This window comes from Hylobates moloch, unplaced genomic scaffold (assembly GCF_009828535.3).
Source record: "Hylobates moloch isolate HMO894 unplaced genomic scaffold, HMol_V3 SCAFFOLD_2, whole genome shotgun sequence".
NCBI lineage: Eukaryota > Metazoa > Chordata > Mammalia > Primates > Hylobatidae > Hylobates > Hylobates moloch.
This window is the reverse complement of record NW_026652277.1, coordinates 58554566-58571969: the sequence shown is the minus strand read 5'-3', so window position 1 is coordinate 58571969 and position 17404 is coordinate 58554566. Positions and strand designations below refer to the sequence as shown.

General features: G+C 37.8%; 1 protein-coding gene across 1 annotated transcript; it reads right to left on the bottom strand.

Annotated features, from left to right (window-relative positions):
• Window positions 1-1296: 1296 nt before the first annotated feature.
• On the bottom strand, window positions 1297-3416 carry LOC116475080 (C-X-C motif chemokine 3). Its single transcript, XM_032164130.2, has 4 exons — window positions 3239-3416; window positions 3017-3140; window positions 2819-2902; window positions 1297-1984 (listed from the first exon to the last, which is right to left on the bottom strand). The coding sequence occupies exons 1-4, from the start codon at window positions 3336-3338 to the stop codon at window positions 1969-1971; spliced, it is 324 nt and encodes a 107-aa protein (XP_032020021.1). The 5' UTR covers window positions 3339-3416; the 3' UTR covers window positions 1297-1968.
• Between the last annotated feature and the right edge of the window lie 13988 nt (window positions 3417-17404).

The following is a 17404-nucleotide window of genomic DNA, read 5'->3' as shown; positions in this document are numbered from 1 at the left end:
ACATTGGTTCATTGCTGTTAACTAAACTCTTGTCTTTATTCAGATTTCATCAATTTTCCAATAATGTCCTTTTTTCTATTCTAGGATCCAATTCAACATACCACATTGTATTTAGTCCCCATATCACTTTTGTCTCCTTTAATCTGTGACAATTTATTGGTTTTGTCTTGTTTTTCATGACCTTGACAGTGTTGAAGAGTACTTACAAGGAGTTTTGTAAAACGTCCGTCAGTTCAGATTTTTATGATGTCCTTGTTGTGGTTATACAAAGGTTATGAATTCTCTGGAAGAATATAAATGGAGTGGAAGTGTCCTTCCATCACATTATATCGGGGGTGTGTAATATTCACATGCCATAATTGGTGACAATAACCTTGATCACTTGGTTAAGATTGTCTGCCAAATTTCTCCACTGTAATTTTTTTTTCCTTTTTCTTAGTCTTTTCTTTGGAAGCCAGTCACTAAGTCTAGCTACACGCATCTGGAGAGGGGAATTAAACTTCACCTTCAGGAAGGAAGAGACTATATTCATATTATTAGCAATTCTTCTGTAAAGGTGTGTCTCTTCTGCCCTTGATCCATGTGTTGGTTTATTCCTTCATTTCTGTCTTCTTTTGTATTAGTTAGGTATTTTCTATTACACCATTTTATGTCCTTTTCAGATTAAGTCCAAAATTTTGCATTTTCCTTTTAGTTGTTGCCCTACAAATTACAATATTTGTTCTTGCTACAATGTTTTTCTTAATACTTTCTCTAACAACTGAAGAGATATGTTATAGTCTAAACCCATTTATCTCCCAACCTGTCTTTTGTGCTATTTTTGTCATATATTTTACAATACATATCTCAATAGGTCATTTTTTAATATCACAAATTTTTTTAGTTCTAAGGCAGAATCAACTTTTCTACCTTTTGCTCCCAACCTCATTAAATGGGAAAGAATTGCGTGTTTGAAAAACCGCTTACCAAAAGCATCTAGTAGATCTAGCAGACGCACATGTTAAAATATCAATAATATTCAAAAGTTTGTAAGAACTAATTCTGAATAACAAATTGGTCAGTGTGAAAAACAGCTATATGTTATACAAAATTAGAATTATCAAAGTAGTTGGGGGGTAGTGTGTACTTTCTAAAAGCATCAGATAGTCCGTTTTGAATAAGAGAAATATAAGGGAAGTGCCAGCTAGAAGCAGGCACAGATTTAGATAGAACCTGCAGCCTAACTGTATAACACCTTGGACGCCTGGGAAGAACTAAAAGTCAAGAAGAATTTTTTGAAAACTACATAAGCACTTCTTTTCATAAAACTTTTATTATCATGTCATTTGTACAAATGTAACAGTAATGGTAACTTCTCTTTTCCAAGAGAAAGAGAAACACTGCAGAATGGACATTAAACAAGGCATTATGCCCTACAAGCAAGACATAAAATGTCTAAGGGAAACTTCAGCATAAAAATGTTGAACACATAGTGTGAGATAATTTCAATAAATAACAATTGACATTCTTTTTAAAAAAAAAAAGTATAAAAAATAGATGTGTACATACATTCCCTTACCCTAACAGTGATCCACTAATTGCTTGCATTTCAATACCCCACCCTCCAATTCCCCACCCTATCATTTATCAAGGTGGCTGACATATTGTGGTCTCCCACTAAATATTAGTTTAATGACACATTTAAAACCCATCATATTCCAGTTAAATAATCAGGACTGAGCTATGTTTGATGAAACACACTCATATCTTTAAATAACAACATGTAAAATATTAAAATACAAGCTTTCAAAAATAAATAAATACGTAAATAAGTAGAACCCTCATAAGAAATAGTCAAACACATTAAGTCCTTTCCAGGTGTCCCTAGAAAGCTGCTGTTCTCTTTTTCATTTTCAGCTCTGGTAAGGGCAGGGATCACCCTGCAGGAAGTGTCAATGATATGCTGATAAGCTTCTTACTTCTCTCCTGTCAGTTGGTGCTCCCCCTGTGATGAGAAAAGGGTTACTGTTGCAGGTGCTAAGGAAGGCTGCTCTTCTTTCACTCTGGCGGCCGATGTTGCTTGAAGGGATGTCCCCATGCAGACTCTCGCCCAGCCCTCCACTCAGGGAAGGTCTGTCTGTACCCACTGCCCTCTATAGCAGAAAACTTGCACTCCTGAATGCTATTGTTTTTTTTTTTTTTTTTTTTTCAAGAAAGAGGTGGCTGTGGACTCAACTAGATTCTTGGTTTGAAAAAGCCAAAACGTATTGGTCACTGATTGTCACATTGGGTTAGAAGTTTCCATTCATGATCTCCCTTAAGCTGCACACAACCCTATGAAATAAGTACCATTATCTACCCTATTTTGCTAAAGCTCAAAGAGATTAAATAATGTTGACAGGGATCCTAGCCTTGAACTCACTGGGGGTGTCACTGCAAAGTTTCTGCTCTTCACCAAGAAGGCTTAGAGGCCCGAAGTGCCCAAACCAGACATTGCATTTTTCAGGTCTGAAGCCCATTAGGGACTGAGGTAAACGTCCCAAAACAGGCAGGGGGGCATTTTGGCATTGTTAGTCAAATCTACTTAGTATTCTAGAAACGCACATTTACCCTCCCAGGGGTTAGGCCTGGGAATGGAGGACACTGAAATACTGAAATATCCTCTGGCACCAGAGCAGATTAATAACCTTAATGGCAACTTTAATTGTGAAAATAATAATCACAATTTCTAGTCCTTCAGCTAACTCTTGGGGTTCCCTGATTTTATTTTTAGGGGGCAGATGCCAGTATTTCTGACCAACGGCTCCAGTCGCCTGTGTACATGGAAATTACAACTCACTTGTTCAATATCTTTTCGATGATTTTCTTAACCATGAGGGATGCGGGGTTGAGACAAGCTTTCTGCCCATTCTTGAGTGTGGCTCTGCAGAGAGAAGGGAATCTCGTTAGACAGGAGGTCGGGCTGAGGACAGGGTTTGGGGCAGCGGGAGAGTAGGGGACCCCAGCGGTGGCAGCGGCAGCGCGGGGCGGGACTTACATGACTTCGGTTTGGGCGCAGTGGGGTCCTGGGGACTTCACGTTCACACTTTGGATGTTCTTGAGGTGAATTCCGTGCAGTGTCTGCAAGCACTGGCAGCGCAGTTCAGTGACCACGGACGCTCCTAGGGAAGAAGAGACTCGCTGATTGAGCGGGGCTGTCGGCGCGGGGCGCCCACCCCAGCCGCGTCCGGCCCGGGGACCCCAGGGCGCCGGGACCCACCTGCTGCGCGCCGGCCGGCGGCCACCAGAAGCAGGAGCAGCAGCGCCACCCGCAGGAGCCGGGGATTGCTGGGGGCTGCGGAGAGCGCGGTGTGGGCCATGGGGTTCAGCAGGCGGGTCGGGAAGCTGTGCGAGAAGCGGGAGAGCTGGCGGGGAGGTGCCTGCGACCCGGGCTCTGTGGCTCCCCAAGGTCGGCGAACCCTTTTTATGCATGGTTGAGACTGGAAAGCCCAGAGCGGCCGGGCCAGGGAAATTCCCGGAGCTCCAGATGGATCCCGAGTCCCGAAGGAAGGCGACGGCCCCGTCCCCCGGGTGGAGTCGGGTACGGGTAGGGGGAGCCCACTGGTGACGCCTGCGCCTCGCCCTCCAGAGTAACTCCCATGGACTCTGGGACTTTGGGATATTCACTTGCCGCCCCAAATTCCTGGAGGGGCAGTGAGTCCACCTCGCTGGAGATACAGCCTGTGAGGGGGGACCTTAGGTTCCCTATGACCCCCAATGTGTGGGGTAGGGTTGGAGGAAAGAGCTGGGGGGAACCGTGAGAACCAGGACAGGAAAGACACGACTTCTTCAGAGGAAGAGAGCTTTATCTCCTTAGTTATCAGATTTGCTGGCAACCCGCAGATAGGCGAGTTTTCCCTCAGCTATCCTCTTTCTATATAGTATATCCTCTGTGTTAACCTCCCGGTCTCTGCCTCTCTCATTTTCGGTTTAGCGTATTTCATGTACATTTAACATCATGCTCTCTGTGAAAGTACAGCCATCGTCTCGGATTCCAGAGAAGAATGTTCTGCTTGTTCCTTGTTTTGCATATTCTCTAATCACACTTAGAATATCTTGTTTACATTTTCCATTTGGTGGCAACAGATTATCAGTGTCAAAAGTTGAATTCAGAGTTAGCGTCAGTGGAAGCCAGGGCTGTATAACATGACCTCTTCTTTCGTATCCTGCATAAATTCCTTCCTCCCTCTGAAATGTTGGAACTTCTTAAATCCCCTGGAGATCTTCTCCCTGTGGGAGGGATTCAGATTTGATCTAGAAATATGACACTGGCTGTCACTCTGAAGCTGTGGAGGGGCTGGGTCCAGCAGGCTCATGGGCTCAATGTTTCTGCTTCTGTCTTTGCGAATGACACTAGAGAGTAGGTACCTGGTGTGCAAACACTACTCCCACCGAAGGAGCAAACAGCCACCTGCTGATGACATTTAAACACCAGATCACACATAAAATCACATTCCATTTACTATAGAACTTTCTGGTATTCAGCATTGGGCTATCTTTCTCTGGAAACATTAACAGGGCGCTTTTTTTCTCGTCTGGAATTTCAGTCTTTTAATCTAACACCTTTGTCCATTTTTCTACAGTTTTAGATAATGTATTTTGATTCGTCATTAGGTTTTAGAGGGTTTAAGTGTGATTCTACAAGTTGGTCTCAGAACTCTCTGAGACATGAAGTAGTATGGAGGAGAGGAGAAAGGAATGGCATCTGCCTGAAGCACAGGGCTCCACACAGCCCAGCTCAAGGGATAAGAGTCCTTGCCCCAACCAAACACAGAGCGTGCAACTGTGCTGCCTGTATTTAGTTGCAGAGTATCACTTGCAAGTTGTTAAGCCTCTCTGTGCCTAGCCCAAGGTGGTTATGAGAAATGAGTTAACATTTGTAAGAGACAACACGGATTAAGTGCCTTATTAATGGTTGTTAAATAAATAAAATGGACTATTTCCATTTTTAAAAGGCTATTTCTTTCCCGACATCGCCTAAACAAAAACTCAACCTGCTATGAATTTTGTAAAGTAAAAAGAAGAATCTAATGGAAAGTTTTACTCCCCAGTGTTTTTCACATTTAAAATTTTCTGTATCCCTTACTGCCACCCAACTGTCCCTAACTGTCTCTAACTGATATAAAGCAGTGTGAGTCCTTAAGAAATCAAAGCACATCCTAGAAAGAAGAATGTTCATATAAACACCACGATCCCAGTTTCCAAAATGGTCTTGTAGTTACTGGTGCTCACGGGTATCTGTGATGTCATTACAATAATTTTGGACAAGGAATAGAAAGGTGTGCTAGAATGTCTGGTTACTTTAAAATAGACACTATAGGTAATATATATGCTCCATTCTTTTTCAGTGATTTCCTCTCTCACATCTTCCTGACTACTTAAATTCCTTGAAAGAAAGAATACAGAAAAAACATTGACCCAATGGAGGCCAAAATAGTGTCCCAAATGTCTTCTGCAGTTTCAAGCTGTAATAAATGCTGCAAACTTATTAATGAAAAATAAAGTTCAATTGGGAATTTATAAAAAATGAAAAAGTTAAGTGTTTTTAATTTAAGAAGGCTTCCAGAAAGGAAGACACATCTGTACTTTACCAGGAGGTGCACATAGATAGGGGGGTCATTAAAAATTTGCTTGTTTTTCTTCAGCAAACATAAGGTAAATGATAAGAGCTTACAAGATTCTGGTTAAATGTGGAACACGCTGCTTTTTTATTTAATAACTTCATACTGTGAGCAAATTAATAAACCTCTGCACCAGAGACAAGGGGCAAAGAATTGATTTTATGCTCTTCTAAGCGTTTTACAAATATTGACTCATTCAATCTTCCAAACAATACTGTGAAGTAGATATTAATTGTTATCTTTATGGGACTTAACGGTTACAAGCAAAGGAACTGAGGTACAGAGAGGTTAGGTCACTTGCTTAACTTCATACATCCTTGAGGCTGGAAATCAGACCCAGAGAAAATGGCTCTTAACCGATAAACTATGGTAAAAATGCACTGTGATACATAATTAGTAGTTTAAGGAGAGGAAGGATTTTTAAAAATGTATTTGTTCTTGACCTAGTTGAATAGCTTAAATTTACATATTTTAAAATGAAAATACATCAAAATGATAATATATCTTTGTAGTTTTGTTTCACTAACAGTGTGACTCTCTCCTGTGGCATTGATGTAGCTCGTTATCTTTCCTTAAGGTGCCCAATTCTGAAGAATAAACTAGGAACTTTTCCATGGAGAAAGCTGACAAACTACTTCTTTAAAAAAATGATGAAGATAAACGTCTTCAGTGTGATGTCATATGGATATGATGTACCCCCTTGATATGATGTCATAAGAATGGCATAAGCAGGATGCCTCTTTGATACCACCTCCAAAAATTCATCACCCGAATCTAGTCATGATAAAAAACATGCTTCAAACTCATACTGAAGAATCTTAAAGCTAATCAGTACTCTTCAAAACTGTCAGGGTCATGAAAACAGTAAAAGACTGAAAAACCATCACAGTCCAGAGGAAACGAGGCGTGACAAATCATTGCAATGTGGTAGTTTGGATAGGATCCTGGGACAGAAAGAGGATATTAATGGAAAAACTGGTGAAACCCAACTTAATGTGGAGTTTAGTTAAAAGTAACGTGTCATTGGTGGTTTATTAGCTTTAACAGATGTTCCGTGGTGTTGTAAAATGTTCACTTTTGGGGAAAAAGGATGAAGGGCACACAGATACTGTATTATCTTTGTGATGTTTGTAAATTGAAAATTGTTCCAAAATGAGTTCATTTTTTTAAGTTTATTTTTCCAAATCCATTTAGAATACCACCAAAATGAAATCAGGGCATGTGCATGTTTTACCTGCTAGCTTTCTAGACAGGAAATTTAATTTTTATTTAGTACATATTTGCTCAAATATGAAAATGCAAAATATCTGTTGCCGCAGTTTGGGCAGTTCATCATGCTTCATAGTGTTAAATACTTTGCCTTCAGCATTATGTTTTCCAGATCTCTCATCTAGTTCTTATAACTGAAGAAAATCAGAAAGTGTTTGCTATCATGGTCTCCAGACCCAACACAAGGAGAGCGCCAAGAGAATAAAGCAAATGAAACATGTCAAGAGGCAGTGGACATTTGCAGGTTATGCAGAACTTGACTCCTGAGGAAAATGTCATCAGAATCACTTGTTTTTGTAAATTAAGTATAAAGGAGAGGATTTGTTGTTGGTGGTGATGGTGGTGTTTTTCCCTAACATGCCACTTGTATCAATGAGATCTTCATAAGCTGAAGCTTATAATGCTGTTGACTACAAAAATAAATTGTCTTGTTAGAACAAGTGTTTCTCCAAGCCTATTTTCTTTTCGATAGTTGAATGCCAGGATTTTATGCAGTCTTTAAACTTATTCGAGCAACAATTCTTAAAGAAATGGAAGAATCTTTAAAAATGGAAGCTTTGGTGGCCAAATTCCATTTGCCCTGTAATCATTATGGAACCTTACAAAACTGGCAGACAGTCAAATCTCGGTGCTCATATCTCCTAGGCCACCTGTTCTCCAGTCACTGCTACAACACCAGCTGCCTGCAGATGTCACCTGGAAACTCCTGGCCTCAGCTGAATCAGGTATCTTTCACTTTCTGGCCCAGTGTTTCTCTCTTGCTGCCGGGAAACATCCCTTTCACAAGAGGAACTGGGGTCAATGGATAAATGTTTCCCCCTTTTGCATGTTTTGGGCAGAAATTCTACACCATTTCTCAGAGGGTCCCCAGTAGAATTTAACTCCAGTTGCCCATGTCCTCTTTTCCTAGTTTGTTCTTCCCAGCTTTCAAGTCCACTGCATTGGTAATATGTCCCCAAATAAATTACCTGCATAGCAGTCTCATGACTCAAACTCTGCATTTTGGAGGAGCCTAAACTGAGGCACTGCTCCATCCTGAGAAATAACCATGCTCAAATAAGGAGGGCAACCCTGCTCTGCCCCAAACTGACTTAGGAACTTCTTCCTTACAACTGCTATCCCTATTTCCCTATACTCATCTCTTCCAATGTAATGACTCTGGCTCTGAGCGGAGAAGAATGAAGATGTGTGAACATGACATTAGATTCCTGAATCAGTCCACCTCCGCAGTCCAAGGGCATGGTGGGTGCTGAATTCATGGTCTTCTCTATTTAGCCTCCCGGAGACTACTTGTCTGGCAGCTTCTCTTTCTTCCGGTACATTTAAAATTAATCTATGCATATAAGGCACAGTGACAGGTTTAGTAGAAGAGATAAAGTTGGATCAAATCCAACTTCTAACACAAAATTCTTCATTTAATCTGTCTACTTTCCTTTGCAATGCTAGATCATTTATTTTTCTGTTCCTGGCATAATAATCTCTTGATATGATCAATATACAAGTACTTGAAATCATTCAAGTAATACTGAGAATCATTCAATATTTTAGCTTTGGTCTGTTTTCTTGGGTGGGGGGGTGGAAGAATGGGCAATTATTTGTATTTAAAAGTGTTTTTATAAATTGTTTTGCCTCTTCATTTTCTTGTTTCCTAAACTTTCTGGAAGTGGGATTCATTAAATAAACATCATGATCATATATTATGAAAAAAACAAAACATAGGATTGCCAAAATTGCAAAAGAATAAGGAAATGAGAAAAATTCCCTTGGAAATAATTACATAAGAAATTTGTTTTGAAGATTAAAACATCATTATGACTTTAGTATTCTGGAAACAAAATTGAGGAAGTTAGAAGATGAATGTATAAACCACAAATGAAAATAGCATGCATAGCATAAAAACACAGATTTCATCTAAGAAAAGTTTGAATCATCATAAAAACTTGATCTTAAGTGTCCTTATCCATAGTTTTTTTTTGTTTGTTTTTTGTTTTTTTTTTTTGATGCAGAGTCTTGCTCTTGCTCTGTTGCCCAGGATGGAGTGCAGTAGTGCAATCTTGGCTCACTGTAAACTCCGCCTCCTAGATTCAAGTGACTCTCCTGCCTGAGCCTCCTGAATAGCTGGGATTATAGGCGCGTGCCACCACGCCCAGCTAATTTTTGTATTTTTAGTAGAGACGGGGTTTCACCATGCTGGTCAGGCTGGTCTCAAACTCCTGACCTTTTCATCCACCCGCCCCAGCCTCTCAAAGTGCTGGGATTACAGGCGTGAGCCACCGTGCTTGGCCAATCCATAGTATTTGTCAATGTTCATTATTGTCCAGTTTTTTGGTCAGAAATATTTTTGTTTTGATTTTTTCCTTCTGGGTTGTCCATGTATTCAGTAAAGACTTCTATGCGATGCTGGCTTCAGCGTTGCTCTACTGGTGTATTACTGAGCTAGTTCATTGACTGACATGTTTGAAGTAGTTAAAGACACAAAAAATATGGGATCCAATTAGACATGGTGGAAATTATAGTGAAAATGGGGAAACGAGCTTGGTTGTGTGTCATTACTATCTGTATGTTATACATAGAAGTAAATGTCTTCGATCAAATAATGTTTAATGTGCTCATATTAGCATCTGTGTATGACTGGAGCATGTGGTTGGACAGACTCTTAACAGAATCCCTAATAGTTTCAAATGTGAGTCTAATTAAAATATCAAACAAGTCACTGACAGGAAAAATAGCATAAGGCTGTTGGAAAGACTCTAGAACATCCCCAACTTTGTTGATGTGTCTTTCCAGGTCTGTCTTCCCATTTGGCTTTCAATAAACTTTTCTAAAATTATTTATGCCTCCACAGAAATAATTTCAGTAGATAAATGTATTTCTTATTTTTTTCCACCCTACTTAATTTTTTCTCATAAATTAGAGTTTAGCAGTAGAAAATATTAAACTAAAATAATTTTTCTTCCCATCTCAACACAGAAATGTCTAGTCGTAAGCAAGCTTAAAAGAAGGGCACAAGCTGAGAGTCTGGGTTCTTCTGAGAGCTGAGATGTGGAGTCAATTGCAGAGAGAATCTCAGCAAGACACAGGATGAGGAGAGCAGACTTCTTTCTAGCTCCTCCTGCAGGATGACTTTACAACATTTTCTTGTTATTGAGACTGAGATATTGTGAATTCTCAAGTCAGATACATTTTCATTCAATCATAAAATCAAAGCCATTTCCAGAGCAAGATATAAAGGTTTTTAGCACTATTCATAGTATCTTTCATTTTCTGTTCAACCCCCTAAACACATTGTTGAGAATATTTATTGGCTTCACTGGACACTTTTTTTTTCCATACTAACCCTATCCAGATTTCTTTCCTCATTCATTAGTAAGATTTCCAAAAAGTTCCTAATCCTTTTGAGGAAACTACAGGAAAAGTCTCTTGAAGTAATGATGTTTTTGAGTGAGTTGACAGTAGGAAAGAGGTAGTCATGGATCACAGTATCTTTGAGTCATTGCCTTCATCAGCGAATGTGGCTTGTCACAAAAGACACATCGTCAGCAAGGGTCATGAGGAAGTAGTAACAAATTTCATGAGTCATCAAAATTGTATAAGCCTATTAGTCAGCTTTTAATATAAAACAACTTTTTGCTAATTTTCATTTACTCAAAAAATATTGATTAAACATCAATTATGTGCCAGGCTTTACGAAGTTCGCTTCTTTGCATGACTTAGTCATTTTAACTATTCCTTTTTTAAAAGTGATGCCTAAAAATTTTGTGCAAAGTAGTGGGCTGTGAGTCATACTCTACTATTATGACAATGATGACAACTGCTACTGTTAACTGCTATTACTGTCATTTGCATCATTCCCTTCGATTTCCAAGATCAGAAACACTATACTCACAGTGATAAACTGTACAAAAATGGTTAAAAGATATTTTTTAAATGAGCAATTCAGTTGAAAGCAATTAGCTTATATAAAATTATGATTTAAATAAATGCTAGAAGTAGAAAAAAAGTCAGGTTTTTTGGTTCTAAAATAACTTCACAGCCTTTTTATAAATCTTACATTGTCACTGTGGCTTTGTGTATGTGCGTATATTGCAGGAGGTAAGTTATTTTATCTCTTTTCCCTTTAAGTCATTTTATAAATGGAGAGTCATTCAGGAAACAAGCAAGTTATCTAAGACCTAAAGCACATCTTATGTTAGCTATTTTAAAACAAAATTATCTAGAGACACTGCAGGACCACTATCCATAAAATTAAGACACAGACTAGCTCTTTTTGCTTCACACAGCACATTCTTAACACACCTTTCCCAAATCCTTCTTTCAAGTATGAAGGAAATAGACTGCCACCTGCAAATGCAAATCAATCACAAAAACAATTGCTTCAGAAAATGCTTAGGGATAGTACGATTTTGTATAAGTTTGTTAAAGTATCTTAATCAATAAATTAAAATATTAACCAGCAAAAGATTTTCTATAAGTGCTGAAACCAAACGTGCTTTCTGTGTAACTGTTAGTTGATAAGAATTGTTCAGATGTCAGTTACTCTGGCACTCAAGTTAATTGAGGTTTTACTGTCTACTGCCCACAGGTGAAGCATGAGCTGAAAGTGGGAGGAGAGTGGGGAGGGTGAAGGAGTTGAGGGGGAAGTATCTTCCTGGGTACTATTACATACAAGTACTTCAAAATTTTGCAGGCTTCAGAAATTATACTTTAAATTATGTTGATAAATGCCATTTATTGAATCTCAAATGTATGAAAGGTACACAGCTTCTCTACATACTCATTCATTTGAGGAAATTCTAGCATAATGTTGTTCTGGAGCCTGCAAACACATTAAATTGTTACCAAGTACCATTAATCCTCTTTTATTATGTAACAAGTCAACCTTCTTTTCAGAGGCTTAAAATAAATATATTATTTTTGATATATCTGCATGTTAATGTGAGGTTCTTCGGTTAAGCTCACTTCAGTGAGTGCTGTCAGAAGCAACTGAAATGGTTAAAAATAAAAAATGGCCTCATTCACATGGGAGGTGGTTGGTGTTGGCTGTTGGCCGAGACTTCCCCTGGGGTACTTGGGTCTTTCTCCTCTTCTTTTTTAAGTACAATTATTTTACTTCCATGAATAAACAGAAATAAGGCATGGTGGGAGGGAAGGAGAGAAGAGAAGAGAAGGAGAGAGAAAAGAAGAAGGAAAAGGAAAGCAGTAACAAATTAGAAAGAAAAAAGAAGACAACATAAGCCCCTCCAGCTCCCTGCTCCTCCCTTCCTTCTTTCCTCTCTTCCGTCTTCTAGCCCTTCTCACTTCTCCTCCCCTTTTTTGATCCCTTACCCTTACTGAAAAATCTTTAATTTCTGTGTGAAAATGGAGTATATTTTCTGCAAAATGATCTTAACTTAGACCTAAAGCTCCTTATCTTTGTAATTTCTAGATGATAAGGATTCTGCACAGGGTCAGGTATGTAACAAGAATATTAATTAATATCAATAAATTAATATTTGGTGAATGTTTAAATGAAGGAAAAGACATCATACATTTTGGTAGTACCTATGTAATTGACAGAAAACATATACAGAATACACATTTAGCAGTGCTTTGTTGTAAAGACTCATAGCTTATACTAACTTATGCAAATCCATACCAATATAAATATATATAACATTAATCCAACTGCAGTTTGAGTGTATGTGTATACATACTAACAGGGTTAGTCTTTCTTTCCTTTTCTTACTTTTCCTAAGATTAGATATTTTATATGAAACTTATTTTTAGTAATGTTCTTTCCATCATCTCTAATAAGAAAAGTGTAGACTCTTAGAGCCAGATATTTCTAGGAAGTTAAACACATATTTTCATTTGATTCAACAAAAAGTTATTTGACACTCCACAATCTAAATACTATATAGGTCTACTTACATTTTAATTTCACAGTTTATACACTTTGATTAATTCCAAATACAATCTCATTACATCTGGAAACTTTTCTGAGTTTTTCCAGTGCCTAGAGGGAAAAGATAAGAGCCATAGCTGGCTTACCAAATGTGCCAAGGACAATGACAGCCATCAGGAGGAGTGCTGGTGAGTTCTGAATACCCATGTCTGTACTTGATCTTACTCCTGGTCTAAATGGTGGAGTCAATACTGCAGCCCACTTGCATGTGCTCTCTACAACCCTGAGAATGTTTTATTGCTCTGCTCCTACTCTCTCCCCACTAAAGAACAAAAGTTACAGTTTATCAAGTAGCTTGCTTGTCACTTATAAACCAATAAAGACACTGAGTTTGATTTTCAATCATTGTTTTAATTGGGGTTTTAGGGACATGATGAGATGAGCTTGTTGAATAGAAAAATGAATCTATTATGTCCTGGGGGTGAAACTGCATAATTGAGAAGGAGTCAATGCCAGTTGTGGTTAATGGTGACTTACAAAATGGAGTCTGAAGAGTATCTATGCAACTTTACCAATGACATGTTTGTACAAAGTAGGGAATTAAGACGCACTTCCTCAGAGAGTATTTGCTTTTGTATTTTGTACCTATCTGCATAATCCCATTTAAACTATTCATAGAATTTGTCAAACTAAAAGTATATGTACAGCTTAGATATGCTGCAGAGAATTCAAGTTCAGATTATGACTTTTTTCCTGTCAAAAACTGCAAACTACCATTTGCTTGTTTCAAGATAGCTGTTTCCATGGGCTTGAAGTTTAATTAATTAAGAGTGACCTGTGAGCTGTGATTTTGTTTTTTAAGCAGTTTCATAAGTGACTTTACTTAACCCATAGTGACCACATTTTAATTTTTGCATTAAAAAATCAAACAACAAACATTTTAATTGGTTTTCTAGGGCTAACATAACAAAGTATCATAGACTAGATGGTTTAAACAACAGAATTTTTTTTATCTTACGGTTCTGGAGCTTGGAAGTCCAAAATCGAGGTTTGACAGGTTGTTTGTTTCTGAGGACTATGAGAGAAGAAGTTGTTTCAGGTATGTCTACCTGCTTAGTAGATGGTCATCTTTATGTTTATGTGGTGTTTTCCTTGTATGCATATCTGTCTCCAAATTTTCTCTTTTGATAAAGTTACAGGCCATATTGAATTAGGGGCTCACTGTAATAACCTTGATTTAACTGGATTACCTCTTTAAGGATCCTGTGTCCAAATAAGATCACATTCTGGAGTATTGGGAGTTAGGATTTCAATGTATAAATTTGAAGGATAATTCAACCCAAAACAGCATTTAACTGAAGAACTGGTGATTACTGGAGAGTTGATACACTCTGAAAGCAAAACTTGCCCAAATAATAAGATCTTTCTTTTGCTAATTCTCATTGAGCATCTATTACCTGCCAGGGCCCTTGCTTGACACTAAGTATTTGAAGATAATAACAATTGAGTTTCTGCTTTTGAGATGTTCACAGTCTATTTTAAGAGACAGATATGTAAACAAGTTAAACTAGAAGATGATCTGTGTTATAATGGTTGTATACCAGAGACATTATGGAGGCTATGAGGAGGGAAGACTTCCCCCATGCAGTCAGGGGAGACCTTATAGGGCACATGACATTGAACTGGTGAAAAGATAAAAGAAAACTCATCATTTATAAAAAAAAAAAAAAGGCTGATATGCATTTGAGACAGAGAAATGAATAAAGTGGCACAAAGAAGATCTAAGTATGTTAAGGAAGGGGAGAAAAGCTATTTCAATTTTAAAATGAGATGTATTAATAACCTGAAAACATTTAATTGACTGATCACAGCTTGGCCTTTGTGCAAATCAAAAAGCTGCAAATAAGCTATAAGTATTATTCAGAGACAACCTTGATTTCCTTGAATCTCATTTTCCTTCTGTACCAAATAAAAGTAATAAAATATAGTGCTATCAATGCATGCAGGTATTATGATGATAAAAAGACAGTACATAAATATGTTTTATTATATAAAATATTTATTTACATGGAGATCCAATGTGCTATAATCATAACAATTGTTTATTGTACTGTGCTTTGTGCCAACATTGCTCTATGAATTTTTGTTAGTTACCTGGAAACTTTACAAAGGGTATTTCTAAGTTATAAACAAGATATAGAACTATCAGAATATCAGAATGGTGAATAATTAAAAATAGTCATACATTCCTAGCAGCTCCTCACTTTAAAAGGTGGAATCTATTTTCCAACCCCCTTGATTCTGTGCTGACCTTATGACTTGCTTTGGCCAATAGGATGTGATAAAAGTGATGTTGTAGATGTTCCAGGTCAACAAGGTAAGGAGCCTAGGAGCTTCTACTCCTGCCCTCTTGGAATCCTTCTGCCACCATATGAAGATAGCCAGGCTCATCTACTAGAGGCAATAGGCCCAGCCACCAACCAGACACATGAGTGAGAAAGTCCCACTCAGTCACCAGGAGACTAACTATACCCCATGAGTGACCCAAAGAGACATCATTAGAAGAACCAACCAACTGAGCCCAGCCCAAATTGTAGTACCACATAGCCCAAATTAATGACCCTTAGAGACATGAACCAGAATAAAATGGTGGTTTATTTTAACTCACTGCATTTTGGGGAGATAATAGGTAACTGACAGAGTAACTCAGCAGGCCACATAAAGTGGCTGAACACATTTTATACTTTAATTATTTGGCTACAATATGCACAATATTATCTTTAGACTATCATAAAGTGGCTCATAGCATGAATGGTTGCTAGTTATTAATTAGTACCCTGAGATTGGTTATACAAATTTTACAAAGCTAATCTTCTGACCAAGATTCAAGCTGACACTTTTCAGCAGTCTGAAAATAATCTACTTTAATGAAAATCACCCTATATTAAATATCAGAACACTGAATTCTAACCCATTTTTGTAATAAAATAGTTTTGTGATATTTGACAACTCTGTGGTGGTCTCTTAGCCTTCACAGTCCCATCTATAAAATGAGAAGACTGTTTTTTGTGTGTGTGTGAGCTCTCAAGTTTTGAGCCAAATTCCTGTCTGGCTGCCAAGGGATTACTCCCCAGTCTCAACATTTGATTTGTTATTTCCTCTCCATGTGATCTGGCTTCATTTTTTAGGGAATTTTTTAAAGCAACAGCAACAATTCCAACTAACTCACACTAAAAAAGGAAAGATTTATCACTTTTAATGTGAAGGACAAAAATGTCACTAGTAGTACTAACCTCTTCACAGGTGAACATAAGGTCCTGGATGTGATACAGTAGACTCCTCAGCTTTAGAGCCGATGGATCCAGATTCCAGGTTTTAATTTTAAGCATAGCGGAGGAAGAGAAGAGGCTGATGCCTTGCTGTTGGGGTGATTTATTTCTCTACTGTAAACACAACAAATCCACTTTCTTGGTTTGAGTTGGTTTCACAGTTTCTGCAGAAGAAGAAAGCAAACACTCAAAACAGCCCCTTTGTGAGGTCAAGAACTTATTTGAGCATAGCAATGGCCAGTGTGGTTAGGCATTCTCCTGTTATGAGCTTTTATTTCTTTCTGCCTCATTTCCCATTTTTCTTCCTCTTGGTTCTCTGGTATTATAGTCCTTAATACTTTCTTTGACGTGACAATTTTTTTTCTGTCCTAAGAACCTGGAGTGCTACTATCTTCCTGGAACAGCATTGAATACAGAGTTCCCCAGAGGGCTTTCTCAAGACAAACGCTCTATCAGGTCCCATGAAAATTCCAATAGGAAGAATGCTAACTAATGCAGTCAAATCTTAAAACCATTATATTTTGTATATTGGTAAAAAGGATTGAAACAACATGAAACTTAGTAGTTATCTAGCCACTCGCTTTTTCTGCCTCTATTGATATGAGTTTTGAAAAAGAAAACATTTTACTCACCATTTCACTGCCAGCTTTAACTTTTTGATGTTAGGGCCCCTGAAGTCCAAAGGAGATATATTTAGCTCATTTGGTGTAATAAAATCATGCAGGTAGCATTGTCACATATAAAATCGTGCTTAACCTCCTCTGATTTCTATTTATATAAGTGTGTTATTGTATGTTTTTCAAAATTGTATGAGAGTCCTGTGATTCTCATGTCTTTATGTTGTAAGTAGTAATTACAATTATTATACAAACTTGTTTTATGTCACAGAAATAATCAAATTTTCTGGTAAATTGTGTCTTCAATCATGGTTGTTCTAAGACTTTGGTCATCCACTATTGTTGTTTCACTTTGATACTTTTATATGGCAGTTTATAATCAGCTATAGAGCTCTGAGAAGTACCTTAAATATAGGTTTCTAATGAATTTAGAGATTGTGCCATTGGAGTAGAGAAAAAAAACACTTCCAGGACTTCATAGAAAGCTAATACATTCATAAGGACTGGTGGCCAAATATCAGGCCAAACAAAAGTTAGTAACATGGACTAAAGTGATTAAAACAACCTAAACAATCATTTTGTGATTTTTTTTGTTTTTGCCTAAAATGTTGCTGATCCTTTATGCTTTATTTTTCAGAGTCAATAAAACTTTTTTCTTTTGAGCTA

Excerpts from the sequence above, each read along its gene's own strand:
- LOC116475080 (XM_032164130.2), bottom strand. The coding sequence starts at position 3,338 with ATGGCCCACACCGCGCTCTCCGCAGCCCCCAGCAATCCCCGGCTCCTG. Across the intron at positions 3,141-3,238 it reads CGCCGGCCGGCGCGCAGCAG|GAGCGTCCGTGGTCACTGAA; the intron begins GTGGGTCCCGGC and ends CTTCTTCCCTAG. Across the intron at positions 2,903-3,016 it reads TGCGCCCAAACCGAAGTCAT|AGCCACACTCAAGAATGGGC; the intron begins GTAAGTCCCGCC and ends TTCTCTCTGCAG.